At 52.0% G+C, this 27,124-nt stretch overlaps 1 protein-coding gene across 2 annotated transcripts in view; it reads right to left on the bottom strand.

Annotated features, from left to right (window-relative positions):
- Nucleotides 1–27,124, bottom strand: part of LOC105494721 (serine/threonine kinase 40) — a 48,794-nt gene that overhangs the window by 8,807 nt on the left and 12,863 nt on the right. Inside the window, exons 2-8 of one of the 2 annotated variants that reach the window (XM_011763448.2) lie at nucleotides 20,231–20,380; nucleotides 13,597–13,716; nucleotides 10,860–10,945; nucleotides 10,362–10,505; nucleotides 6,610–6,837; nucleotides 5,785–5,837; nucleotides 194–309 (exon numbers count right to left, since the gene is read on the bottom strand). In XM_011763448.2, the coding sequence (XP_011761750.1) occupies nucleotides 194–309; nucleotides 5,785–5,837; nucleotides 6,610–6,837; nucleotides 10,362–10,505; nucleotides 10,860–10,945; nucleotides 13,597–13,708 (739 nt within the window). In that variant the 5' untranslated portion in view covers nucleotides 13,709–13,716; nucleotides 20,231–20,380. The remainder of the gene's footprint in view (nucleotides 1–193; nucleotides 310–5,784; nucleotides 5,838–6,609; nucleotides 6,838–10,361; nucleotides 10,506–10,859; nucleotides 10,946–13,596; nucleotides 13,717–20,230; nucleotides 20,381–27,124) is intronic. The other variant, XM_011763447.2, reaches the window with a different exon arrangement.

Genomic DNA, 27,124 nt, shown 5'->3' with positions numbered 1-27,124 from the left:
GCATTCGTGTTATCGTTACGTCTTCCACCTCCAACAGACCAAACATTTTGTATGGGGAGCGACAGTACTGGTCTGGGCCCCCAGTGAAGCGCCAGCACCTTGCCCAGGGCCTGCCCACAGATTTGCTGAGTGGATTGTCACAGAGCCTGGCTGTACTGAGCTTGGAGGCCCACTGCCTGGCACACACACATACCACTGAGCACGTCAGGACTGATGTAGGCAGGGCTGCCCCTCTGGTCCTTCAGAAGGTCCCCCTCGCTCACCAGATGCTTCCCGAGGCAGAAGTTGGTGATGGTTATCCGATGTGTCCTAGGAATGGGAGACAGAGAGTGAACAAACCTCAGTGTCTATAGCAACGGGCACAAGACACATAGGCAGGGCACACCTCACTGGGCCAGTCCCTGATCCTGAACAGCAGGAGGTGGGCTTCTCGCCAGAGGGCGAAACAGCTGCCCCAACCCCCTCTCCAGGGAGCAGAGGAATCAGGCCCCAGACTTTTCTGCCCACCAGCCGAGCTGTCCCAGCAGGGATTGGCTTCTCTCCCAGGTCCTGAGTGTTGCACAGGCCATCCCCGGACCTACTGCCCTGGATGAATCTCGGGGTACAAAATAGGGCTTAGAACAACTTTCAGAGATTTCCCAAAAACAGCCTCGTGTCATATTCTAGACTGGGAGTGACCAGAGATTTAGTTCAATTTCCTCATTCACACATGAGGAAAAGGAAGGCCGGCAGAGATGAGTGACTCCACCTTGGGAGGTGACCCCAGGGTGGCCCCAGCCGCCCCCACACCACGGAGTCTGTCAGGTCACTGTCTCACTTGGCCCCACAACCACGGCAGAGGAAGAAACTGACAGTGGCCAGTGAGGGGGATTTTCTCACTGTCCGGTTTCAGATGATACAACAGAGGCACAGGGAAGTGAAAGGACTTGGCCAAGGTCATGCAGCTGGTGAGCAGAACAGCAGGATCCAAGCCCAGGTCTGCGAGGTCCCAGAGCTGCGCACACAACTGACAGCTTCCTCATGCCCAGATGTGTCCCTGGGCAGGGCCCCAGGCCCTGAATGACTTTTCCTTCTGTTCCATCAAAACTGACTCATCCCTTACCTTGTGCTTGTGATTGTGATTCTGCCCTGGCTAGATCACAGACTCTCCCTCTGAAAGGCATGGGGCAGAGCAGCTTTGGGCTCTGATCCTTTGGAGAAAACTCACATGTGGACAAAAGGAAGTGCCCTGAGAGGACCTTGCACCACACCGTAGGCTGGGAGCGGGGGCAGGCCCTGTCTAAGAGGCCTGGGAAAGGCTTCCTGGCCCAGGGCAGGCAACGAGGAAGGGTGCCTCTCTGCCCAACTGCCCTGCTGCTGTGTCGGCTGGCTGGGTGGAAAAGCTAGGGGGAAAAGCTGGGAGGACAGGAGGAAGGAAAGCTCCATGGGGGCCTTGCGCTGCCTCTCACTACCATCAACTCTCAGAGCTCTCAGAGGCACAGCGCATGCGTGGCTGCCGGTGGATTTCCCCAGGAGCTGCGTCCAGGAGGTTCTGAGAGCCCTCAGCAATCTTGGGGAATTCTGCTGGCAAAGGCCTTGATGCAAAACAAAGGCCAGTCTGTCCTCTGGATTCCTCATGGAAACGCTGACTCCAGCGCCTACACAGGCCTGCCCTGTCAGCTGCCATAGGAATCTGACTGGTGACCCACGGGCGGCTAGAGCCTGAGTGCACAGGTGAAGGGTCACTGTGCAGGGTCACGTGCACGTCAAGGAGTGGACTGCTCTAGCTCTGAAGCTCCAGTGCCGCTGCCCTGAATATAGGACTGCTCAGGCCTCTTGTCCAGAAGGTTCCCACAGAGCAGAGGCACTCCTGGTCAGAGATGGCTGCGGAAGCTGCAAATGTATCCTGTGGGTCTCTGAGGCTCAAGACGCTGGGAGGAGGACAGCTCAGGAGACAGTACGGTGGGTTTGGGAGTCAGGTTCCTAGTCCTGGCTCTGCCACATCCTTGCTGTGTGAATCTCTTGCTAAACCTCCATTTCCTCATGTGTACAACAGTGAAATCCTAGCACCAAACTCCAGAACTGGGTTAGGATTCAGCAAGATAAGACAATCTCACAGACAGCACTTAGTCCAGTGCCTGGCAAATAGTAGCAGCTGGTGGTTGGCACACCTGGTGGGAAAGATTCTGTCTTGGAGGCGGCAGGGGAGAGGTGCCATGGTGTGACAACAGGCCTGGGACAGCACGTGCCAGTGTGGCTGAGCCTTCAACTCAACACTGCTGGTGGGACTTTCCCGCCCTCTGCCCGGGCACGAGCAGGCACAGCTGGCGCTCTGCAGGGCTGAGTGGCAGAAGCACTGGAGTCTCTCCACAGGAAGCGGCACGGGCAGCTCCAAGGCCTCCTGAGGTTTGGCAATGCTCCCCTGCCCCGCCGCCACCACCCAAGCAGGAGGTGCACAGCTCCCTGGGAGTCCCACACGTCCTAGTCTGGTCCTGACAGGAGGGGGCAAGGGCAGAGTGGGACAGAGGGAGGGGACGTGTGTCAGTAGGATTGGCTCTGAGTGAGTCACGCTTTAGCTATGGCCCTTTGGGCTGCCACAGTGTTCTCCTTTTCTAGGAACTTGGTGTTGCCTGCCTACCAAAAAGAAAGGAGGAAGCAGAAAGACCCCACAGCACCTCGCATAACCCTAGAAGAGGATTTTGGATTTCGATCCTTTTAAAATCCAAAGCGGGATGAACTTGTCCTTGCAGCTGCCTTGCCAGCACCTCCCCTGTCTGCTCCTTGGGAGCTCTCTGCTCTGCTGAGAAGGCCTCCAGCTGGCCCGCCTGCTGCTCCAGTGGAGGCAGAGCCTGGCATGACGGGCGGGAAGGGGCTGGAGTGGGCTGGAGCTCCTTCAGGTCAACTCTCAACGGAACGAGGTGAGTGTGGGGCCCCAGAGCAGAGGATGTGGCAGAGGATACACACAGAGCAGTGGGTCTCTCTGCACCACACCACCCTGCCGCTCTGGAGCGCCCATGACTCAAGTGCAAGGCAGCCAGAACCTCTGTCTGGTTCTGGGTGTGAGTGAGGCATCGGCATTCTGCACCCTGAGGAGCACGCACGCACACTCACAGCAGAGCTGCTACAGCCACGCCGGTGTCTGCAGGGTGGTGCGACCCCTTGACTACACTCCCAGGACCAAGGGGGCCTGCAGAAGTGAGAGTTGGAAGTAAATCCCCCAGCGACACAGAGGGGCCAGGAGTGCTGATGTGGTTAGCAGGCATGAGCCCGGCACGTTCCCATGACAACTCCACGATGCTCATTTAGAGCCAATGAATGGCTGCTGTGGAAGGCCTGGGAGCTCTCTAGTCCAGCTGGAGGGGACATGGGCTCTGTGGCCAGATGGATTTAGGTGCCCAAAAATTATGCCCTCTTTGTGAACAGTGAGCCTGTAGTCCACAGCAAGATGGGACTGGCCCAACGCCCCAGAGAGGGCCAGGGGAAGGGGCAGGACCCAATTTCCCAACTGTACGACAACTGGCTCTCCACAGTCCAGGGCTGGTTTAGTCGGAACTCCCTACCACCTCCTTTCATGGTGCAGAGCTATGGCTGGGGGACCGCTGGGCCCTCACCAGGGGTGTCCTCGTTGGCCGCTCAACATGCAGCAGGCCTCATTTCCAGAGACGTGAGCCCACGGGTCCTGTTCTCCTGTCTCTCAGCCACAGGCTCTCCAGTCCTGGCTGGATTAGCACTGGGGTGTGCTTGTGATGCGCCAAAGCCCATCATATTAGGTAGCCTCACATCCACTTATTTGCATCTCAGGCCAATCTTCCCAGGAAGCCAGGATGACCTTCACTTTCACAGATGAGGAAATGGAAGCTCAGAGAAGTGCTTGGTACCTCAATAAATGAATTCAATCAATAAGTAACCAAACGAACACACTCTCACGGTCTCCAAGATGACGAAGAGCTGGCACTGGGAAGTGAGCCAGGTCTGACCCCCATGTCCGTGCTGCTTCCGTCCTCCCCAACTCACTCACTCAGCCAGTCCAGGGTTTAAGCAGCCCTGGAATTTCCTGTTTCCCTCCCTTCCCCCTGCAGAGCATAGCAGGGCAAGGTTCTCATCCCTTCACTTTCTCAGTCTGGCAAATCCCAACTCATCCTTCGCGAATCGACTCAGGCAGCAGCCACTGTCCCTCCACATGCCCCTTGCCCTCTGCATGCTGCTCCTCCACACATGATACCATCTTCTGGTCAGTACCCCATCAGATGGTGGGCTCCAGAGGGTAGTGGTGGCACTGAGAGTTTCTGTCTGCAGCCCCAGCACCAGGTGGTGCTAGTCGAAGCATGGAGAAGGCTTAGCTGCTGAGATGCACAGCAACGTCCCGATGGCCTCTCAGGCTGGAGCTGTGGGTCTGGAGTCCCCAGCAGTAACTCGCCATCAGCTGAGATGGGGCACAAGGTAATGCCCCCTCCCCAGAGGCCAGCTTTCAGGCAGCTTCTTTTCCTCTGACCACTGTGGCTTTGGCCCCTTTAGAGGACAGTGGGCCTCGGGCCCCTCCTGGGCTGGGCTGGTACAGCCACATCATGGAATGAATCACCCACAACAATTCTGCTGTGAGATTCGGGCTGCCTTTGTAAGCCCTCCAACCTGCTCAACGCCGAATTGAGAGGTGAGGGAGGGAGGCTCAGGAAGAATGGGTGGGGGCGGGGCGGGGTGGGGGAGATGCGCCCTTCTCAGCCCCACATTTCCAGGATGGTGGTAGTCCACAGGGTGGGCCCACTTCCTGCCGGTCCTGGGTCCCTACATGGTTGGTGGTCCCTCCAACATGGTGAGACAGTGGTAGCACTGTCCCAGATCACTCCAAAGAGGCCCAGGACCCTCTGCTGAGGTGGGATGACAACCTGAAACCAGGGCCAAATTGGTCTCCCTCTGCTGCTGGTTCACCAACAATGTTGGGGTGGGCCGCCTGATCCCCTCCAAGTCTAAGGCATGCTCTTCCTGCTGCTGAGAGAGTTGGTCACATTTTACAGGTAACTACTCACAGCTGCATCCCTCTCCGGGAGGCTCTCTTAGCCAAAAGCAGCTGCCTTGCCTAAGGGAGTGCCCCTCCCTATGGACAGCAGACATTCAGTGACTGCTGGCGGGGCACAAAGGCCATGCGCGGGCCATCTGCAGGGCCATCCCACTCTCGAGTTTTTCAGGCTGAGGCCCTGCTGGGACTTCACTGAGGTTCAGCTTCTCCCTCTGCCTAATTCCACCCCGTCACCCTGAGAGCACTCCACAGTAAACCTCCTGCACGTAAACCTCAGAGTCTGTTTCCTGAGGAAACTGACCTACAGCAAGGCCTCATTTTGCTCATTCCTTCACCCCATTTGTCCATTCAAAAAGGATATATTTTTGTAGAGATGGGGGTCTTCACTATGTTGCCCAGGCTGGTCTCAAACTCCTGGGTTCAAGTGATCCTCCTGCCTCAGTCTCCCAAAATGCTGGGATTACAGGCAGGAACCACTGTGCCTGACCATTTAGTCCATTTTTATAGTAATTTTCTGAGTATCCACTAGGAGCCAGGCATGACAAATAAATGGACCAGGGAGGAGATCTAAAGTTCTTCCCAGAGCTCCCTTTCTGTGGCTCAAAACTCCCAGTCTCAGCAAGCCCCCAATTCCCATGTTCATCCCACCCCAGACTCCTGGGATTCCTGGAGGAAGTGGGTTGTTTTGAGTCGGAATCTCCATGAGGACACTGCAGGGCACCAGAGAGTTGCAATGTGTAGCCTGCCCCAGGCCTAGGGTAACAGCGTGGACGAAGAGACAGGGATCTTACCTCTTGTTGAGCACCATGTTCCCCAGCTTCAGGTCTCTGTGCACGATGTTCTTCTGCAAAACAACAGGCGTATGGTTTATATTATCAATGTGAGAGGTGGGGTCAGGGCCCATCCTGTAAGATGGGGGCTCTCCCGGTGTTAGAGAAGGTGGGAAAAATTCTACGATGTGTCTCTTTAGGCTCCAACCACAGGCAGATCAGGACAGTTCTAAGTTCACATGACCCATGCATCTGAATGGGGAACGAGTGTGCACCTAGTCAGTGTCTCCCCATCTGCGGCGGCTTCTTCAGCTCTTTCTCCCCTCTGGGCAGCGGCTGGTGGGGAAAGTCACTCATCTTTTCACCTCCATTAGATATTCCATAGACAGGATGGATCTGGGGGTCGGGGAGGAGCTGTCATCGTTTTGTGACTAAGTACCACAGGCTCGGCCCACATTAGCGGTGCACCGGGAAGAGGCTCAGGCTCTCCTACCCTTTGTCCCGGCATGTCTGACACCTCTAATCCTACAAAAAGCTCAGACGTGCTGTAGTTGCTTGGGTGGGTATCTCACTGTCATCACTACATGGGGGACACCAGGCCTCTTAACTGATGGGGAATTACCACACGGGCTCTGCTGGGCTGCAGGTCAGCCCTCACCAGGAAGGTGGCCTGCAGGGTGGCACTGTGCCTCCCCCTGTGCACCTGCCATTCGGCCACTCTTCTTTTGGACACTCCCAGCTGCAAAGCACACCCGGGTGTCCAGGACAGAGCTGCCTTCTGCTCAGCAGCAGCAAGAAAGGTGGCTTTCTGTGGCCAGAAGGTGTGGCAGCAGAGTGTGGCCTCACCTGGTGCAGGGCCTCCACCACGCGGACCACGTCGTAGAAGATGACCACAGTCTCCCGCTCGCTGAGCCTCTTCTCCTTGATGACGTAGTGCTGCAGGTTGATGAGGTCAGCGGTCTTGTCGCTGAAGTCGTGAGCACAGAGGCAGTCCAGGACGAGGCAGATGCGCTTCTTCATCTTCTTAACCATCCGGCTGGATTCTGTGTCCTCAACGATTTCACAGGTGCGGTCCTGGGAGGCAAGGGGGCAGCACAGGGGTTGGCTGTGAACTCGACAGGGCCAAGGCCAGGGCTTGGGACTCTCTGGAGTTGGACACTCAAACCAGTGAGGGAGCCTGGAATTAGCCTGCATGTGCAGGCCATAGAGGACTGAGGCCTGGGCAGCCCAGACCATGGGGTGGCTCAGCACTGTGAAGCCTCTTGTGTGCCAAATGCCAGGACCAGCAAGAGGCTGAAGCTAAAACATCTCAGGTGAAAGCTTAATGCTTTGATCATAATGCAAAGGATTCAGATCAGGTCTGGGCATTTAAAGCCCAAGGGCCCTCTCGGCCCAGTGCTTAAGCAAAAAAAAAAAAATGGGCATCCTCCCTCCACGGCACCCAGGTTCCAGTAATTACCAACAGAACCCCTCTCGATGTCTAAGATGGTAGAAGTTAGAAAGAGGTCAATCTTGGCAGGCTCCAGAGGCCACACAGGTTCTGTGTGTCCAGGACACCTGTTTTCCTCATGGATGCAGTGCTCCTGACAGTCACATAGTGGTGGCTAAGTGACTCTGACCTCAGACTGCTGGGTTCAGGCCCCAGCCACCTTGTTTTACCTGTGGGACCTGGGCAGTTTGCTTACCCTCTCCAGGTCTCTAGTTCCTAATCGGTAAAAGGGAGCTGGTAATCCCTCCCTCACAGCCCGAGAGAAGTAAATAAGACAATCCATGTCCTGTGCTTAGGTCCTGCACTGCCAGGGCTCAGTAAGTGGGTACTGCCACCAATGTTGTGGCTGCGAGATGGACACAATGCTAGCAAGCTCTAGACCCATTTTCCTTGCTGAAAGGTATTTCGAGTAAGACAAAAAACAGGTACAACTTGCGGACTTCATCTGACCATCTTGAGGAAGTCCTTGGTGTCATGCGGGGTAGACTGACCTGTCCCCTCTGGGGAACTCCTGGAGGACTAAATATCTACATTTCTTCTTCTTTTTCTTTTTTTTCTTTTTTTTTTTTTTTGTGAGACAACGTCTAACTCTGTCACCCAGGCTGGAGTGCAGTGACATAATCTCAGCTTACCGCAAGCTCTGCCTCCCGGGTTCACGCCATTCTCCTGCCTCAGCCTCCCAAGTAGCTGGGACTACAGGGGCCCGCCACCATGCCTGGCTAATTTTTTTGTATTTTCAGTAGAGACGGGGTTTCACCATGTTAGCCAGGATGGTCTCGATCTCCTGACCTTGTGATCCGCCTGCCTCAGCCTCCCAAAGTGCTGGGATTACAGGTGTGAGCCACTGCGCCCAGTCTCCACATTTCTTCTTAAGAGCAGGACCACACCTCATATTTGCTTTTCTCAGAGGCCCTAGCACAGTGTCTGGCACACAGACGGTATACTAGAAACACTTTTGATCAGCCAGGTTCTCTCATCCAAAATGACATGAACTAAGGCCAAGCTTCTGAAGATATCAGAGACAAAATACCAAGAAACCACAATCACTCTCAATTTGATTTCATGTTTACGGGGATACTCTTAATTTCTGGAGTTGCCTAATAATACTCTGAGTCACCTCTAATTGCAAATCTAAGAACAAAGACCTTGGTGGGGTGTATACATGCGGGGTGGGAAGTGCGTTCCATTTGTTCTATTTCAGGAACTCAAGCTGACAAGGAGTTTTTATTGCCTGAACAGCAATGATGATGACAGAGTTCCAGCAGCAGCTCGGTGCTTGACACACTCTCATTCATCGTCCCAACCACCACTGGAGGTAGGTACTGTTATCACTATCCCCATTTTACAGATGAGGAATCTCAGGCCTAGAGACCTGAAGTGACTTGCCCAAGGTCATACTAGCTGAATCCAGGACTGTCAGCATCAAAGCCTGAGTGCTGTCTCTGGCCCTGTGCTGCCTCTGGAACAGCAGGTCTGTCTTAGCAAGAGCTGGTCCTGGCCAGCAAATGGCTGAGGGCTCAGTGGACGCTCAGCTGAGGAACGAGGCTGTTCCCAGGCCTGTAAGGAGGCTTCGGGTCATTCTGAACCCAACTCTTCATTTCTGGAGACACAACTTCAGTGCTGCCCCAAGAATGGTTCCTGTCAGGTACACACTGTTAATCAACACCTTTCCTAAGGGACCTGGAACATCTGAGCACAGGAGCACAGGCACGTTTGCTGGACAAACTGAAATGCCTGAGCAGGCGGAAGAACAGGTGGCTCCAAAACAACTGTGGAGATCTACAGACGGCCCCAAATGCTGGTTCCTACTTGTCGTCTTCCCTCCCACCCTAGCCTGGCCAATTTCTGACGATGCAGCTAAAAAGGGCCCAGAGCTGGGCACGGTGGCTCACGCCTGTAATCCCAGCACTTTGGGAGGCCGAGGTGGGTGGATCACCTGAGGTCAGGAGTTTGAGACCAGCCTGGACAACATGGTGAAACCCCTTCTCTACTAAAAATACAAAAGTTAGCTGGGCATATGCCTGTAGTCCCAGCTATTTGGGAGGCTGAGGCAAGAGAATCGCTTGAGCCTGGGAGGCGGAGGTAGCAGTGGGTCAAGATCGCCCCACTGAACTCCAGCCTGGCAACAGAGCGAGACTCCATTTAAAAAAAAAAAAAAAAAAAAAAAGGACAAGAGGGCCCTTCTGAGATGGAGTCTCACTCAGTTGCCCAGGCTGGAGCTCAGTGGTGCAATCTCAGCTCACTGCAACCTCCACCTCCCGGGCTCAAGCGATTCTCCTGCCTCAGCCTCCCTAGTAGCTGGGACTACAGGCACATGCCACCACGCCCAGCTAATTTTTCTATTTTTAGTAGAGATGGGATTTCTTTTTTTTTTTTTTTTGAGACGGAGTCTCGCTCTGCCGCCCAGGCTGGAGTGCAATGGCCGGATCTCAGCTCACTGCAAGCTCCGCCTCCCAGGTTCACGCCATTCTCCTGCCTCAGCCTCCCAAGTAGCTGGGACTACAGGCACCCGCCACCACGCCCGGCTAGTTTTTTGTATTTTTTAGTAGAGACGGGGTTTCACCGTGTTAGCCAGGATGGTCTCGATCTCCTGACCTCGTGATCCGCCCGCCTCGGCCTCCCAGAGTGCTGGGATTACAGGCTTGAGCCACCGCGCCCGGCCGAGATGGGATTTCATCTTGTTGGTCAGCATGGTCTTGATCTCCTGACCTTGTGATCCACCCACCTTGGCCTCCCAAAGTGCTGGGATTACAGGCGTGAGCCACCGCACCCGGCCTGGGCCCGAGTGTCTTTAAGTGACTTCCTGCTTTCCCCTTTTCTCAGAAAAGCGGCTCTTCAAAGAGAGCCTGGCTGCTGTAAGATGCAAACTGTATGCATTCCTGGCTAGGCTGTAACCATCCCCACAGGAGCACAGCCAGTGTGGTCCAGCCTGACTTCCAGCCCAGCCCAGCCCAGCCCAGCCCCCCACCCTGGAAGTCCTGATGTACGCAGCATGGCAGGGACACCCGAGGGTCATGTGAGCTGCTCGTATGGCTGTGGCCCAAGCAAGTGGCAGCCCCTGGAGCCGGCCAGAGGTGGGTGCGAAGGGTGGGGGGGGCAGGCCGCTCACCTGGAAGAGGCCGTGGTGGTGCACCACGCCGTCCTGCGTGTGCAGGAGAGAGAGCAGCGAGTACTCGGTGTGCAGCAGCATCTTGCCCTGCCGCTCCTCCTGGCTCTCTATGCCTTGGTCCCCCCTCTCCTCCAGGGTCAGGATCTTTAGGAAAGCACAAAAATAAAACCAAAACCAGAACACCTCACTTGACACAGCAGAACAACCAGAATGGGGGAAGCAGGGGGCTTTCTACCACATGACATTTGCGCACAGCGCACACACAGACACACCAAGTGAAATAGTTTTTCTTAATATGATGGCGATGTAATTTATGCACAGACAAAACTCTTTAAATCAGAAGTTGTTCCGAGGGAGACTGTGAACTTGACTGCTTCTCGGGAAGAAATGGCACTACTCTTGTTCACAATGACGCAGGTGTGAAGGTGGAGGAGGGAGGAGTGGGTTGGCATGACAGGCCCTGGTTCTGAGGCACCCTCACCCTCATGTCTCACTTACCTTCAGCTGATAGAAGTCATCCGTGCCATCTTTCCTTGCCAAACACTGCACAATGCTTGGCACTGGTGAGTTGCCCAGACGAGGACCTACGGCACAGAGAGCTGCTGGTCTCCTTTTCAGAAGCCCTGGCTGTCACAATGCCAGGTCACCATGTGGTCTTTCTTACTAGACCTTCTATTCAGGAGGGCACCATACCTCACGTGCACTGAACTGATCCCCCCCCCCAAGGTCTCCTGGTAGAGTTTTCAAGGTCTCCCCTCCAAAAATAGAGGGGTATGTGTGCTCTGCCTGGAGCACATCCAGCGTTTGCAGGCACATTTCCCAAAGAGAGGTTTTCAACCCTGGGTGCATGCTGGAGTCTCTGGGAGCATCTATGAAAAACAAGAGATCCGGCCAGGTGCAGTGGCTCAAGCCTGTAATCCCAGCACTTTGGGAAGCCGAGGCGGGTGGATCACGAAGTCAGGAGATCGAGACCATCCTGGCGAACACGGTGAAACCCTGTCTCTACTAAAAACACAATAAATTAGCCGGGCGTGGTGGCGGGCGCCTGTAGTCCCAGCTTCTTGGGAGGCTGAGGCAGGAGAATGGCGTGAACCCAGGAGGTGGCGGAGCTTGCAGTGAGCGGAGATCGCGCCACTGCACTCCAGCCTGGGCGACAGAGCAAGAATTCGTCTCAAAAAAAAAAAAGAAAAAAAAACAAGAGATCCAGGTTGGGTGCGGTGGCTCACACCTGTAATCTCAACACTTTGGGAGGCTGAGGTGGGAGGACTGCTTGAGCCCAGGAGTTCGAGACCAGCCTGGGCAACATAGTGAGACTTCTTCTCAACAAAAAATAAAATATTGGCTGAGCACAGTGGAGCATACCTGTAGACCCAGCTACTTGGAAGGCTGAGGTAGGAGGATCGCTTGAGCCCAGGAGGTTGAGGCTGCAGTGAACTATGTTTGTGCCACTGCACTCCAGTCAGGGCAACAGAACAAAGCCCTGTCTCAAAAAAACCAACAAACCCAAGAGATCCTGGATCCTCTGAAGAGCAACTGCAGGGTGACGATCCAGGAAACTATAGCTGCAACAGGTTCCCTGGTGATTCTGATACAGCCATCTGGCCCCTGTTCAAGTGCCAGCTTTGGGGACCTTCTGTACTTCTGGAGATGCACAGTGCTTATTGTCCCTTGACAGCGCCTTGCCTGAGCTTTCAGAGTGGAAATCTGATGTCACAGTGCCACTGCTGCGTGAAAAACTCTTAACAAAGTCTGCTGCTCTTTGTTTTCCTTTTTACCAGTGACATGTTCATAGACCCACTGCTCTTAACATACCACCCAAACTCTTTGGCCTCCAAGGCCTTGCATGATTCGGTTCCTTCCCACCTTTCTAAGCGAGGATTCCCTGTCCCATGCCATACTCCAGCTCCTAATGTTGGGTTCCTAGTTCCCAACGTGGTAAGCCCTTTCCTGCTGCTGGGCCTCTGCAGTGCTGTTTCTTCTGCCTGCAATGTTCTTCTCACAGATGCTGCTCGTCCTCCTCAGGTGTCAGCTCACATGGAGCTTCCACATAGACAGGACTCTCTTGCCTGCCCTACCCACAGGCCCTTCTCATCTCACATCATCGTGGAACTTCTTCAAGGCACTTGCACCACCGGTGATGACTGGTGAGTTGTTTGTTTCTCTGTGAGGGAAGGAACTTGTCTGTCTTATTCACTGCTGCATGCCTGGCAAACAGCACAGGCCTGGCACGTAGCAGGCATGCACCATTAAGTATGTACTGAATGACGGGAGCTGGAACTATCCTGTGCCTGTAAGTCCAAACTGCTCTCCCAAAGTAAAACTCACTCCCAGTCTCTGGCCACAACTCTGACTATAAGCAATTTGGACTGCTGGTCCTTATGCATCATGCAGAAATGCTCTGCTGCTCCTCTGGCCAACTGCCAACACCTGTGCCAGGATTTCTGTGCCAATTTAAAGAAATTTGGGGGGCTATACAAAATGCTTTGTGAAATTATGCCATCCAAGAATGGCATAAAGCAGTGCCTCGGATGATCTTGGGTTTTCATTTTATTTTATTTTTTAGAGACAGAGTCTCACACTGTTTCCTAGGCTGGAATGCAGTGGTGTGATCACGGCTCACTGTAACCTCAAACTCCTGGGCTCAAGTAATCCTCCTGCCTCAGCCTCCCAAGTAGCTAGGACTACAGGCATGTGCCACCATGCCCAATTAATTTTTATATTTTTCTTGTAGAGACGGGATCTCACTATGTTGCCCAAGCCCAAACTTGCGGAGTCTTGAACTCTTGGCCACAAGTTATCCTCTCACCTCGGCCTCCCAAAATGCTGGGATTACATAGTGAGCTCTTGCCACCTGGCCAGAGCTTGGGTTCTAATGCAGCTAATGACTTCTAATGGGTGTGCTTCCTGTGGGCACATCAACATTCTAGGGGCACACATAGGATTCTCTGGGGGAAGACACGGAGCCTAGCTATTAGCTAAGACTGATGTAAGGCTGGTGTGGCTAAAACACTGACAGCCCCTAGTATAGAGTGACCTAAGGCTTGGGTCTTCCACTGATATAAATATACTCCACTTCAAGTAGTGAGTCTAGGGACCAGGCCTGGGGCAGGGCAGGACCACACACTGCTGAGGGTGGGCCACCCCACTCTGATGTCTGCAGGTCAGATCATGTGAGCCAATGTACCCTGCCCCTGCCTCCCAGCCCACCCATTTTTCCCAAAGGTCAGAGGCTTACCAAGGATGAATGGTCCAGCTCTCTTTGCATTATTTCCAGAAATCCCACTTCCTAGAGCCTTGGCCCTGGCCGACGTTTCCCCAGCTCCTCTGTCTGATGCTCTCCGCTTCATTCTCAGCTCTAGACAAGAGAGAAAGACCCCTTCTCACTGAGTAAGTCAGCGAGTTTCCTTATGCTAACCCAGCCTGCAGGTCTTTGACTTGGGATGCGTCACACAGTTGCCGCTGCTGCTGTTCCGCTGCAGCCGCCACCTCCTCCCGCTCCCAGAGGAGCATCCAAGGCTCCCAGTGACAAAGAACCACAGCTCCTTTACTTGGATTGATTAGATGCTAAAGGTGGACATCCTTTAAGGTAGCATATACAGGGTACAGAGGTGGGGAGCCAACACACCAGCACCAAGTGTCCAGTTAAATTCAGAGAGGAGAAAACTGTGCTTTGTGCAGATGCTAATGCCAAACAGAGCCCCAAGAGACCACCACAGAGACACAGAGGAGAGCCAGTCCCATCCAGCTGAACACCAACCCTGAGCAACTATTCCCAAAGTGAGATGTGCCCTCCAAATACCTACAGCCTAATGACCCGAGGTGCCCATTCCTGGCCCATATCTGGACAGTAGGCCCCAGGAATGGGATGTTTATTACACATGAGGCCTGGGGGCTTCTTATGCCCATGGAGTTTGATGACTACGGCCCTGAGAACCCCTCTTCCCATCTTTCCTTGACTCTCTGGTCCTCTCAGATGAAAGAACTCCCCAAAGCTGTCAGTGGCAGGGTTTACTTTCTCTTCCCTCATAAACTCAAACTTTTCCTGAATTACTTTTCAGGAAAAGACAATTCATTGTGTATTTAAGAGTCAGTTAGAGAACACTACTGAAGATCACTGAGCACTCTGATTTGCTTGATAATCCCGAGATCCTCCTGTGTAAAAATGAAAGGCGGACATTGGGGCCAGAGACTAAAAGACACCTCTGGACACAGATTAAAAAAAAAAAAAAAACAGATGAAAACACAAAAGAAGAGTTGTTTCTTCCAGCTCTCCAAAGTCAAACACCTTGGCAAAGCAGCGTCCGAGGGGGACAAGGAAACAGATGTGTACAGACGAGTTCCACGTGGGGAAGGTCAGGGGTCACAGGATGCCCAGCGTGGGCGGGGGGCTCCAGAAAAACTTCCCTAAGGATACAGGAGTGGGCCAGGACATTTGTGGTAGGAGGGCCTCAGTGAGCAAACATGCCCAGGTAAGAAATGGCACGCAAGCAACCAAATCCAGGTAGTTTGCGCTGCTGAACATCCAACGTGAGGCAGGGAGTGGTGAGAGGTGGCCTAGGATAGAGGCCTGACATCCACCTTAGGAGTGTAGCCTTTACCCTTCCATAATGGACTCAAAAACACAGAATCCCAGCCTGTTCCTGTCTTTTTCTTCATATAAAAGTAACTGATGTTCTCTGTAGAAACGTTAGAAAATACACATACGCAAAAATAAGAAAATAGGGTACCCATGACCTCACCTCCCAGATGTAACTGCTGTGTTGACATTGAAGCATGTTTTTCCTGTGTGTGACTGTGTGTGTACTTACAGAAAGTTTTATCATCACAAACACGTGGACCACACTGTGATGCTATTTTATAAGTTTCCTTTTTTCCCACCTAAAATACATTAAGGGAGGCCAGGCGCAGTGACTCCATGCTTGTAATCCCAGCACTTAGGGAGGCCAAGGTGGGTGGATCACTTGAAGTCAGGGGTTCAAGGCCAGCCTGGCCAACATGGTGAAACCCCGTCTCTACTAAAAATACATAAATTAGCTGGTCCTGGTGGTGCACACCTGTAATCCCAGCTACTTGGTGGCTGAGGCATGAGAATCGCTTGAACCCGGGAGGCGGAGGTTGCAGTGAGCTGAGATCACGCCACTGCACTCCAGCCTGGGCAACAGAGCGAGACTCTGTCTCAAAAAAAAAAAATTAGCTGGGCATGGTGGTGGGCGCCTGTCTCGGGAGTCTGAGGCAGGAGAATCGCTGGAACCAGGGAGGCAGAGGTTGCATGAGCTGAGATGGCGCCATTGCACTCCAGCCTAGGGGACACAGCAAGACTCCATCTCAAAACAAACAAACAAAAACCATTAAGGATAAATTTCATAGTATGTGAAATACATCTCAGTAAAGCTGTAAAAAACAAAAAAAAACCCATTAACATCCCTGCATCACAATATTCTTTTGCAACATCACTTGAGACAGCTACACAGGCTCCTTGGTACAATATACAGTGATTTCTCTGACCATTCCCTATTTATGGACATCTAGGTTCTTTCCACTTAAAAAGAATTAGCCAGGCGCGGTGGCTCGCACCTGTAATCCCGGCACTTTGGGAGGCCGAGGCGGGCGGATCACAAGGTCAGGAGATCAAGACCATCCTGGCTAACACGGTGAAACCCTGTCTCTACAAAAATCCAAAAAAAAAAATTAGCTGAGTGTGGTGGCGGGCACCTGTAGTCCCAGCTACTCAGGAGGCTGAGGCAGGAGAACGGTGTGAATCTGGGAGGCGGAGCTTGCAGTGGGCCCAGATCATACCACTGCACTCCAGCCTGGGCGATAGTGAGACTCCGTTTCAAAAAAAAAAAAAAAAAGAATAGTCACGCACATACAAGTATACATCTTGTTGGCCGGGCGCAGTGGCTCATGCCTGTAATCCCAGCACTTTGGGAGGCCAAGGGCAGATCATGAGGTTAGGAGATCAAGACCAACCTGGTTAACACGGTGAAACCCCGTCTCTGCCAAAAATACAAAAAATTTGCCGGGTGTGGTGGCATGTGCCTGTAGTCCCAGGTACTCGTGAGGCTGAGGCAGGAGAACAGCATGAACCCGGGAGGCAGAGCTTGCAGTGAGCTGAGATTGCGCCACTGTACTCCAGCTTGGAAAACAGAGCAAGACTCCATTTCAAAAAAAAAAAAAAACAAGTATACATCTTGTCATACTTATCTGTCTCCCTCTGGATAAATTCCAAGAAGCAGAACTGCAGAGTCAAGTGGGGCACATTTTTAAAAAATCCCCATTAGGCTAATACAAGGGGGGCATGTTTTTAACAGTATTTGACATATGTTGCCAGGCTTCCAGGATGGCTCTGCCAATTTACAGTCCCATCAGCAGTGTGGGAGAGTGAGTTCCAGAACTTGTACCAGGACTCAGTTATTTCCTTACTCTTATAAATAGCCCATTTGGTGGGCAACAAAAAGCATAGCATTTTAAAATCCGTAATTCTTTCATTATTTCTGAGATTGAATTTGTTTCATATGCTTACTGGCTGTGTTTATTATTTCTTTTATGAATTTCCTTTATATTCTTTTTCTATTTTTTACTGCTATGTGTGTATTAGTGTTACTGATTTTTAGAAGCTCTTTCTATGTAAGGATGTAACTAATATATAGCTTTTTCATCTTTAACCTTTTTTTTTAATTAAAAAAAAGAGAAAAGGTTAAGGGCTGGGTGCAGTGGCTCATGTCTGTAATCCCAGCACTTTGGGAGGCCGAGGCGGGAGGATTGCTTGAGCCCAGGAGTTCGAGACCAGCCTGGGCAATGTTGCAAGACCCGTCTCAATAAAATTAGTATAACATTTAAAAATTTTTTTTAATTAAAATTAAAAATAAGGTTGATTTTTTATGTAGTTAAATATTTCAGTCTTTTCCTTTAGTTTGTTTTTGCTGATACTCCTGGAAGCCGTCTCCTACTCTAAGAACAGGTGTGTCTTCACCAATAACACGGAATCCTCACATGCTATTGTTTTGGCCCTTTTTTTTTTTTTTGAGACGGAGTCTTGCTCTTGTTGCCCAGGCCAGAGTGCAATGGCGTGATCTTGGCTCACCACAACCTCCGCCTCCCAGGTTCAAGCGATTCTCCTGCCTCAGCCTCCTGAGTAGCTGGGATTACAGGCATGTGCCACCACACCCGGCTAATTTTGTATTTTTAGTAGAGACGGGGTTTCTCCATGTTGGTCGGGCTGGTCTCCAACTCCCAATCTCAGGTGATACACCCACCTCCGCCTCCCAAAGTGTTGGGATTACAGGTGTGAGCACTGTACCCGGCCTGTTTTGGCCCTTATTCTAAACTCTAGGAGACTGACTCTATGTGGTGAACCGGAAAGTAGGAGGGATGATCCAATGCACTGCAGGTCTAATCTACCAGGCTCACCTCCCATCATCCCAATTTGTTTTCAGAGCTGTGCCACTGGGGAGCACAGCCATGACTTAATTTTGAGAATAACTAGGATTGTGTAACTCACTGAGCCCCAACAGTCCCCAGATGGAGCAGAAGCCACAGTTAGGCTTGGCTGGGCCTTCTGCCAAAGAGGCTCATGCTGGAAGCAGATGCAATGTCGTTCATACAAAAGCAGAAAAGGGTAACACTGCTTCTAGAGACATCTTTAAAAGCTGGGCAGTAATGTGTCTGGCGCTGTTCCTGCTCTTTGCTTGGCTAACTCCCACGCATCCTTCTCAATGTAAGTATCACTTCCTCAGAGAAGTCTTCCTTGATAGCCTCATGACCAGTGGGTCCCAGTTAGTCTCACTCACGGTGGTCTGTAATTTTCCTCCATAGTACTTTCCAAATTTTGTAATTATGTAGTTATTTGTGTTTATATGCTTAATGTCTGCCCCCCTCCACCAGAAAAATTCCACCACAACTAAAAATTTCACAAGGAAAAACAAATGAATAAACATATATATAAAACCACTGCAGCCCACTGCCCGGCCTAGCAGATACTCCATGAGTGAATGGATACCCTCCCTCCAGTTGGTGACAGTCATTGGCAGGGTCAGTGGCCCTGGGCCTGTCCTGCGCTCCCCACTGCCTCCAGTAGTAAGTTGGCATCACCACCCTTCTGACCCTGTTCCCTGTCTTCCTGGGAACAGTAAGCCTCCTCTTTCTTTCCCAGGTCTCTGGAGAGCATCATGGAGGCGTGTCACATCTGTGTAGACGCTGCCTACGCGCCTACGCACAGGCATGGTCTAGACAACAGTTTGTAGGGAGCAGCTGCAGCACAGACAATGAGTGGGCTCAGCCTGACCCATCCCTCCCCCCATCAGGATTCGACTCAAGCAAACGGCACGGGAACTGCTCCAAGACACAGGCTGACAGAAGGATGGCAGCAGACGGGCAGGGAGACGAAAAAGACGCTCGCGGGGGAAGAGGGAGCAAGGCTGCCTCCCTTCCTGCCACCCCTTCATGCTACCCACAGTTGACTGAAGCAAAGGAAGCGTCATGAAGAGGCAGGCCCAGAAAACCGGAAGCTGCTGCAGGCTTACTAGTAGGGTGAGCAAAGACACAGCTCCCAGGGACAGACCCTCCTTTCCCTGCCCCATCCTCCAATCATACAGCTGTGCGTCCCTCCAGAGACACGCCTGCAAGTAGTCCACAAACACTCTTCTAGGGGGCCTGCTCAGAGGGACCCTGGCTTCACGGTGAGATCTGTGATGATGATGCCCTGGCTACTCTGGTCTCAGGAAGACTGGGAGCCCAGGTCCCCCCAGACACCTGGTTCACAGGCTGGGGTGCAGGGCCCACTACTCAGTGTCCCAGGAACTCAACCGTCCTTGCTTAGCAGTCTCTGGAGCTTTGGATCTGTTAACTCTTCTACATTCTTCTTTTTTTTCTTTTTTGAGACAGAGTCTTGCTCTGTCGCCCAGGCTGGAGTGCAATGGTGCCATCTCTGCTCACTGCAACCTCTGCCTCCCGGGCTCAAGTGATTCTTCTGCTTCAGCCTCCCAAGTACCTGGGATTACAGGCACCTACCACCACACCCAGCTAATTTATTTTTTATTTTTAGTAGAGACAGGGTTTCACCATGTTGGCCAGGCTGGTCTCGAACTCCTGACCTTAGGTAATCTGCCTGCTTTGGCCTCCCAAAGTGCTGGGATTACAGACATGAGCCACCATGCCTGGCCAACTCTTCTACATTCTATCCTCACAAGTCAGCACCAGTCCCCTTAGAACCTGAACTCAACAAGAAGCTCAGTGAGGCAACAATGAGCGTGAGGGGAGGAGGCCAGGATAGAGCAAGAGAGCCCAGCTGGCACCCCACCGTCCGCAGGCTGTAGCTGTGCCCGATTCTGAAAGCAAGGGGTTCCATTGCTTTGCCAAGCCTGGGGAGCAAGCATGGGCCTCAGGGTGAGAATGCCTCACCTGTGGGACAGCTCCCACCGCATGGCCTGAGTAGGGGGTACCTGATCTTACTCTGTCAATTTGGGGCTAAAGTCATCTCACCCTAAAGCTACTGGGCTATGTGAGCCCAGGTCTCCCAGCAAGGCAGTGAAAGTCAGGCCATCAGAACTACATAAAGGTTCCAAGGCTGAAGATGCCCAGAGTCCAGTGGTATAGTGTGACCAGGTCCAGGAGAGCTGGCAGGGGTAGCTCTACCCCATGGTTCAACCTGGTGGACACACCAATCTCCAAAGGGATGTGGGATACAAACAAAGATGGCACTGAGTGGATGAAACGTCACCACTGATCTCCCCAGCTCAGTCTGTCCTCATGTCTACCCGACTACAAAGCAGCTGAAGCCTGGCCAAGGCATGGAGGGTCCCCCCCGACACACAGAGAAGCATCCCCACAGGCGGCCACATAGGAGTGCACACATGTTGGCAATTACCTACTTGGCACACAGTAAGGGACTGTCCAGGATGAAGAGGCCGCCAGCCTCCCTGAAGGGGTCTGTGGTCATGCTCCAGTTGGAGGTGAAGTGTGGGTGGTGGAGAGGAGTCTGGAATTCAGACCTGGTGCCTCCAGCTTAAGATCTCCTGGAGCTGGATTGCAGGAGAAGGGCAGAGCACATATATTGCGCTGTAAAACTTTTACTGCCGAAGGACATAGCTTCTGAGTGTGTGCATTGGTCAAAACAATTGAACAGTACAGTTAAAAGACGTGAAATCACTGTGTGTAAATATACCTACTTTTTTTTATTTTTTTTTGAGACGGAGTCTCGCTCTGTCGCCCAGGCTGGAGTGCAGTGGCGCGATCTCAGCTCACTGCAAGCTCCGCCTCCCGGGTTCCCGCCATTCTCCTGCCTCAGCCTCCTGAGTAGCTGGGACCACAGGCGCCGCCACCTCGCCCGGCTAATTTTTTGTGTTTTTAGTAGAGACGGGGTTTCGCCGTGTTAGCCAGGATGGTCTCGATCTCCTGACCTTGTGATCCGCCCGTCTCGGCCTCCCAAAGTGCTGGGATTACAGGCGTGAGCCACCGCGCCCGGCCAATACCTACGTTTTTTAAAAGGCAAGCTGCAATCTTAATCAAGTGGTCAAAGTCACTATCACCAATAACAGAACAAACTGGCATCACATGCCTCCTGACATGATGCCCTTAATCAACATGTCCTACTCATGCTATTTTTTTTTTTTTCGAAGACAGGGTCTTGCTCTGTCACCCAGACCGGAGTGCAGCTTCCACCTCCCAGGCCCAAGTGATTCTCTCACCTCAGCCTCCTGGGTAGCTGAGACTACAGGCACACGTCACCATACCTGGCTAATTTTTTAAATTTTTTGTAGAGAGGAGGTCTTGCTATGTTGCATAGGCTGGTCTTAAACTCCTGGACTAAAGTGATCCTCCCACCTTGGCCTCCCAAAGTGCTCGGATTACAGACGTGAGCCACCGCCCCCAATCTACTCATGCTGTTTTTTTTTTTTTTTTCCAAAAATGTATAATTTGAATCTAATCATGAAACAAACCCAAACTGAAGGACATTCACAATAGGCCTGTATGTTTCAAAAACATCCACGTCAGATAGTTAAAGAAAAGCTGAAGGGGCCAGGCGCGGTGGCTCAAGCCTGTAATCCCAGCACTTTGGGAGGCCGAGACGGGTGGATCACGAGGTCAGGAGATCGAGACCATCCTGGCTAACACGGTGAAACCCCGTCTCTACTAAAAAAAAAAAAAAAAAAAAAAAAAAAAAAAGAAAAGCTGAAGAATGATTCTAGATTAAAGGAGACTAAAGACATACAACAAAGAAATACAATGGGTGATCCTGGAGAAAAAAGGTATAAAGGACATGACTGGGCAACTGGTAAAATCTGAATATACACTGTTTACTAGATAATAGTATTGTATCAGCTAAATTTCCGGAACTTGCAAATTGCATTGTGGTTCTACGGGAGAATGTCCTTGTTGTTTTTTTTTTTTTTTTTTTTTTTGAGACGGAGTCTTGCTCTGTCACCCAGGCTGGAGTGCAGTGGCTGGATCTCAGCTCACTGCAAACTCCTCCTCTCGGGTTCACGCCATTCTCCTGCCTCAGCCTCCCGAGTAGCTGGGACTACAGGCACCCGCCACCACGCCCGGCTAGTTTTTTGTATTTTTTAGTAGAGATGGGGTTTCACCGTGTTAGCCAGGATGGTCTCGATCTCCTGACCTTGTGATCTCGGCCTCCCAAAGTGCTGGGATTACAGGCGTGAGCCACCGCGCCCGGCCAGAATGTCCTTGTTCTTAGGTGATACATACTCAGGTGTTTCGGGGTGAACGGTCATGAAGTCTGTAACTTACTCTCAGGTCCCCGGATGCAGAGGAGAAAGTCCAACCTGCTCAAATAGCTCCCAAGACCTGATTCACAGGTTCAGAGGGACCTGTGGCTTGTGGGTACACAGCCAACAGTGGCAGAACGTGCAGTCTCATATATGTTGGGCAGAGCCAGCCTGGCATGAACAGGAATTCAGTCTTGTACGGCCCCCTCTCTTCAATACTGTGCTATATGAAGGAAATGGTGGGTGGGGGGAGGGCCTCCATGCAATCTCCGGGCCTGCCACCTGGTGGTGTCTTTCTGCAGTGCATCTTTACAGGGTTTCTCCGCACCAAGTACAGGATGGTGGGGCCCTGCTCTCTGCAGGCTGATCAGGAAGGATGAACTCCATGGGAAGAGCCCACCTCAGCCACCTGTGTGAGTGGGGCTGGGCAATCAGATCGCAGGAGGCTGCTGTCTCTCTGCCCACTGTGGAGGTCCTCCAAAGGCTCCATGCTCTTCAGGAAGAACCCCAATTCCTCAGTGAGCCTAACCAGACCTAGACTACCTCTCCAGCCTCACTGCCCTTACATGCACCCTAAATCCAGCCACACCAAATGACACAATCCCGAGTATGCCATGAACACCCCTGCCCCGCCCCGCTCTCCCTGATTGGCACATCCTTGTCCCTCGGTCCTCACTGAAATGTCACCTGCTGCACAAAGTCTTCACAGAAGGCCTCCTGCCAAAGCTGGCTGCTTCTCCTCCAACCCCCAGAGCACCTGAGCACACCTCCATCCCCTCCCACTACGCTGCACATTGGTATATCTGTCTGACTCCCCCATCTCAGGCTGTGGGCTCCCCCGAGGGAGCAACTCCCATCCACCGCTGCCTCCCTGCACCCAGCCCACTGCCCGGGCAAAGCTGGAAGAGAACACAGTGTGGGGCTGTTTGCTGGGCATCTATAAGGCACCATGGTCCCTGTTGGGGCAGGAGACAGAAGCAGTTGAATAAAGAGGTACAAAGTGTGATTCACAGGAAAACTATGTCCAAGGAGAGGTCAGTGGCTGGAATGGGACGCTGAAGAAAGTACAGATGGTCATACTAGCCAGTATCTGCCAACTCACAGCTGGAGACAGGGTGCCGCAGCTGTAGGTAACTGGGGCTGCACTCGATAGTCTGTCCGGGAAAAGTGCCACGTCAGAAACGCATGAGGCAGAATGGGGTCTAAGCTGGCTGGTCACCAGGGGTTACGCTTAGACAGCATTTGCTGCTGGAGAGCAACCCCTACTGAAGAATCAAACCTATTCACAACATGCCTGCGGCTGTGCAGAAGCCCTCACTGATGAAGGGATGGACCAGGCCCTGTGTGGGAGAATCCCCCAAATCCAGCCAAACGATCTGCTTTCCTGTGACAAGATGTGGGGAGTGTGTGAGTGACAGCCTGGCCTGTCCCTTCACACTGGTGACAGGTCCTCCATGCCCCTCCAGGTTTGTGGTGTGAAGGTCCTTCTGTTGGTCAGAAAAATTTCAACCACTTTCGCTTCTCTGAAGAGAACTTCTGGCCTAACTATGCATTTATCTGACTACACCTGGGGTGAAATGATGACACTCGAGGTGAGTGATGTGAAATCTGAATGTGTGATCCAACTGAGGTCACCACCCATGCTCTACAGACCACCTGTCCACACTAGGTGGCTGCCAGGTCTCTTGTAGATTACTGTGCGCCTCTCTGGGTGGTGAATTTCAGACTTAGAACCTGCAAGGGCAGCTCACACTCTCAGATTAACCAACATAACTAATTTTTACACATGGTTTTATAGTTTCCAAAGCACTTGCGAATATAATCATCCCTCAGTATCCATGGGGGATTGGTTCCAGGACCTCTGACAGATACCAAAATCCAAGGATGCTTAAGTCCCTAATATAACGTTGTATTTGCATATAACCTGTGCATATACTCCCATGCTACACTTTTTTTTTTTTTTTTTTTTGAGATGGAGTCTCGCTGTGTCGCCCAGGCTGGAGTGCAGTGGCCGGATCTCAGCTCACTGCAAGCTCTGCCTCCCGGGTTTTTACGCCATTCTCCTGCCTCAGCCTCCCGAGTAGCTGGGACTACAAGCGCCCGCCACCTCGCCCGGCTAGTTTTTTGTATTTTTTAGTAGAGACGGGGTTTCACCGTGTTAGCCAGGATGGTCTCGAACTCCTGACCTCGTGATCCGCCCGTCTCGGCCTCCCAAAGTGCTGGGATTACAGGCTTGAGCCACCGCGCCCGGCCACTTTTTTTTTTTTTTTTGATGGAGTCTCGCTCTGTCACCCAGGCTGGAGTGCAGTGGCACGATGTTGGCTCACTGCAACCTCCGCTTCCTCGGTTCAAGTGATTCTCATGCCCCAGGCTCCTGAGTAGCAGGGATTACAGGTGCATGCCACCATGCCCAGTTAATTTTTGTATTTTTAGTAGAGATGGGGTTTCACCATATTGACCAGGCTGGTCTCAAACTCCTGGACCTCAAGTGATCTGTCCACCTCGGCCTCCCAAAATGCTGGGATTACAGGCGAGAGCCACCACGCCCAGGCCCATATACTTTAAATAATCTCTAGATTTATAATACTTAATGCAATGGAAATGCTGTGTAGTTATTATACTGTATTAAGAAATAATGACAAGAAGGGCCAGGTGTGGTGGCTTACGCCTGTAATCCCAGCACTTTGGGAGACCAAGGCAGGTGGATCATGAGGTCAGGAGATTGAGACCATCCTGGCTAACACGGTGAAATCCCATTTCTACTAAAAATACAAAAAATTAGCCAGGCATGGTGGCGGGCGCCTATAGTCCCAGCTACACGGGAGGCTGAGGCAGGAGAATGGCATGAACCTGGGAGGCGGAGCTTGCAGTGAGTTGAGATCGCACCACTGCACTCCAGCCTGGGCAACAGAGCGAGATTCCATCTAAAAAAACAAAAAAAAAGAAATAATGACAAGAAAAAAACAGTCTGGCTGGGTGCCATGGGTCATGCCTGTGTAATCACAGATCATGTGATCATGCCATTGTACTCTGGCCTAGGTGACAGAGCAAGACCCTGTCACCAAAAAAAAAGGACTGGGTGCGGTGGCTCAAACCTGTAATCCCTGTAATCCCAGCACTTTGGGAGGCCGAGATGGGTGGATCACGAGGTCAGGAGATCGAGACCATCCTGGCTAACACGGTGAAACCCCATCTCTACTAAAAAAAACAAAAAACTAGCTGGGCGAGGTGGCGGGCGCCTGTAGTCCCAGCTACTTGGGAGGCTGAGGCAGGAGAATGGTGTAAATCCGGGAGGCGGAGCTTGCAGTGAGCTGAGATCCGGCCACTGCACTCCAGCCTGGGCGACAGAGCGAGACTCCGTCTCAAAAAAAAAAAACAAACCTGTAATCCCAGCACTTTAGGAGGCCAAGGCGGGCAAATCACCTGAGGTCAGGAGTTTGAGACCAGCCTGGCCAACATGGTGAAACCCCATCTCTACTAAAAATACAAAAAAAATTAGCCGGGCGTGGCACTGTTTGCCTGTAATCCCAGCTATTTGGGAGGCTGAGGCAGGAGAATTGCTGGAACCTGGAGGCCAAGGTTGCAGTGACTCGAGATTGTGCCACTGCACTCCAGCCTGGGTGACAGAGCAAGACTCCACCTCAAAAAATAGAAAGAAAGAAAGAAAGAAAATGTCTGTACATGTTTAGTCCAGACACAACCATCCATTTTTGTTCCTGAACATTTTCGATCTACAGTTGGTTGAACCCACAGATGCAGAACCCATGGATGTGGAGGGCTGGTACATAATGATAACTGATCATGTCCCCACAACACACACACAAAACACAACATTTTCTAGAAAAAGAAATTGAGCTCGGGCGTGGTGGCTCATGCCTGTTACCCCAGCATTCTGGGAGGCTGAGGTGGGAGAATCACTTGAGCCCAGGAGTTCAAGGCCGGACACAGCTCGTAGTCCCGGCTACTTGGGAGTTTTAGGTCGCTTAGTTTGGAGGATTGTTGAGCTCAGGAGTTCAAGGCTGCAGCGAGCCATGACAGTACCACTCTAGCCTGGGGGACAGAGTGAGACCTTGTCTCAAAAAAAAAAAAAAAAAAAAGAAGGCCGGGCGCGGTGGCTCAAGCCTGTAATCCCAGCACTTTGGGAGGCCAAGACGGGCGGATCACGAGGTCAGGAGATCGAGACCATCCTGGCTGACAGGTGAAACCCCGTCTCTACTTTAAAAAAAATACAAAAAACTAGCCGGGCGAGGTGGCGGCACCTGTAGTCCCAGCTACTCGGGAGGCTGAGGCAGGAGAATGGCGTGAACCCGGGAGGCGGAGCTTGCAGTGAGCTGAGATCCGGCCACTGCACTCCAGCCTGGGCGGCAGAGCGAGACTCCGTCTCAAAAAAAAAAAAAAAAAAAAAAAAAAAAAGAAAAGAAAAGAAAAAAGAAGTTGACACTCAGAACTCTGAGACCTGCCTGAAGTCACCTGGCTAGCTGTTGGAAGAGTTGGGATATAAAAACAGCTTTTTCAATGCTGTATCCCATATTCTTTTTCCCTGACTACACTGATTCCTCAATTGTTCCTTCTCCACCCAATGTCTGCATAGTTCCAGGCATGCCAAACATAGAGAGGACAGTACTCTCTAGACTTACTTCTAAACAATCATTCTCCTGCAACCAAGGTGCCATCAAGCCAGAAAGCTGCAGTGAGCAGGGAGGGAGATAAGCCATGCTTCCCTCGGAAGGAAGCATTTCAGGGGCTGCTGAGTGGGGCCTCTCTGGAGAAAAGGGCTGAGTCAGAGGCTGGGTTACTGAGATATCCCTCCATGAGCCAAGAGGCAGCATCCCCCACCCTTCCCTGACACAAGCACTCTGGGCACCACCCCTGGTGCACTTAATACTCACGTTTAGATGCTTCTACCAGGGACACCTACAGACCTGCTCTCCATCCACAAAGGCAGTCCAGGAAACCCAGAGGAATTCATAGCTCAGAGAACCAAGGGTTTCAAGCCATGGACCAGTGACGCAAATGCCAATTGGGATAACAAGATGGATT

The sequence above is a fragment of the Macaca nemestrina genome, chromosome 1 (assembly GCF_043159975.1).
Source record: "Macaca nemestrina isolate mMacNem1 chromosome 1, mMacNem.hap1, whole genome shotgun sequence".
NCBI lineage: Eukaryota > Metazoa > Chordata > Mammalia > Primates > Cercopithecidae > Macaca > Macaca nemestrina.
Note: the sequence above shows the minus strand (reverse complement) of the source record. Positions and strands in the feature narration are given on the sequence as shown.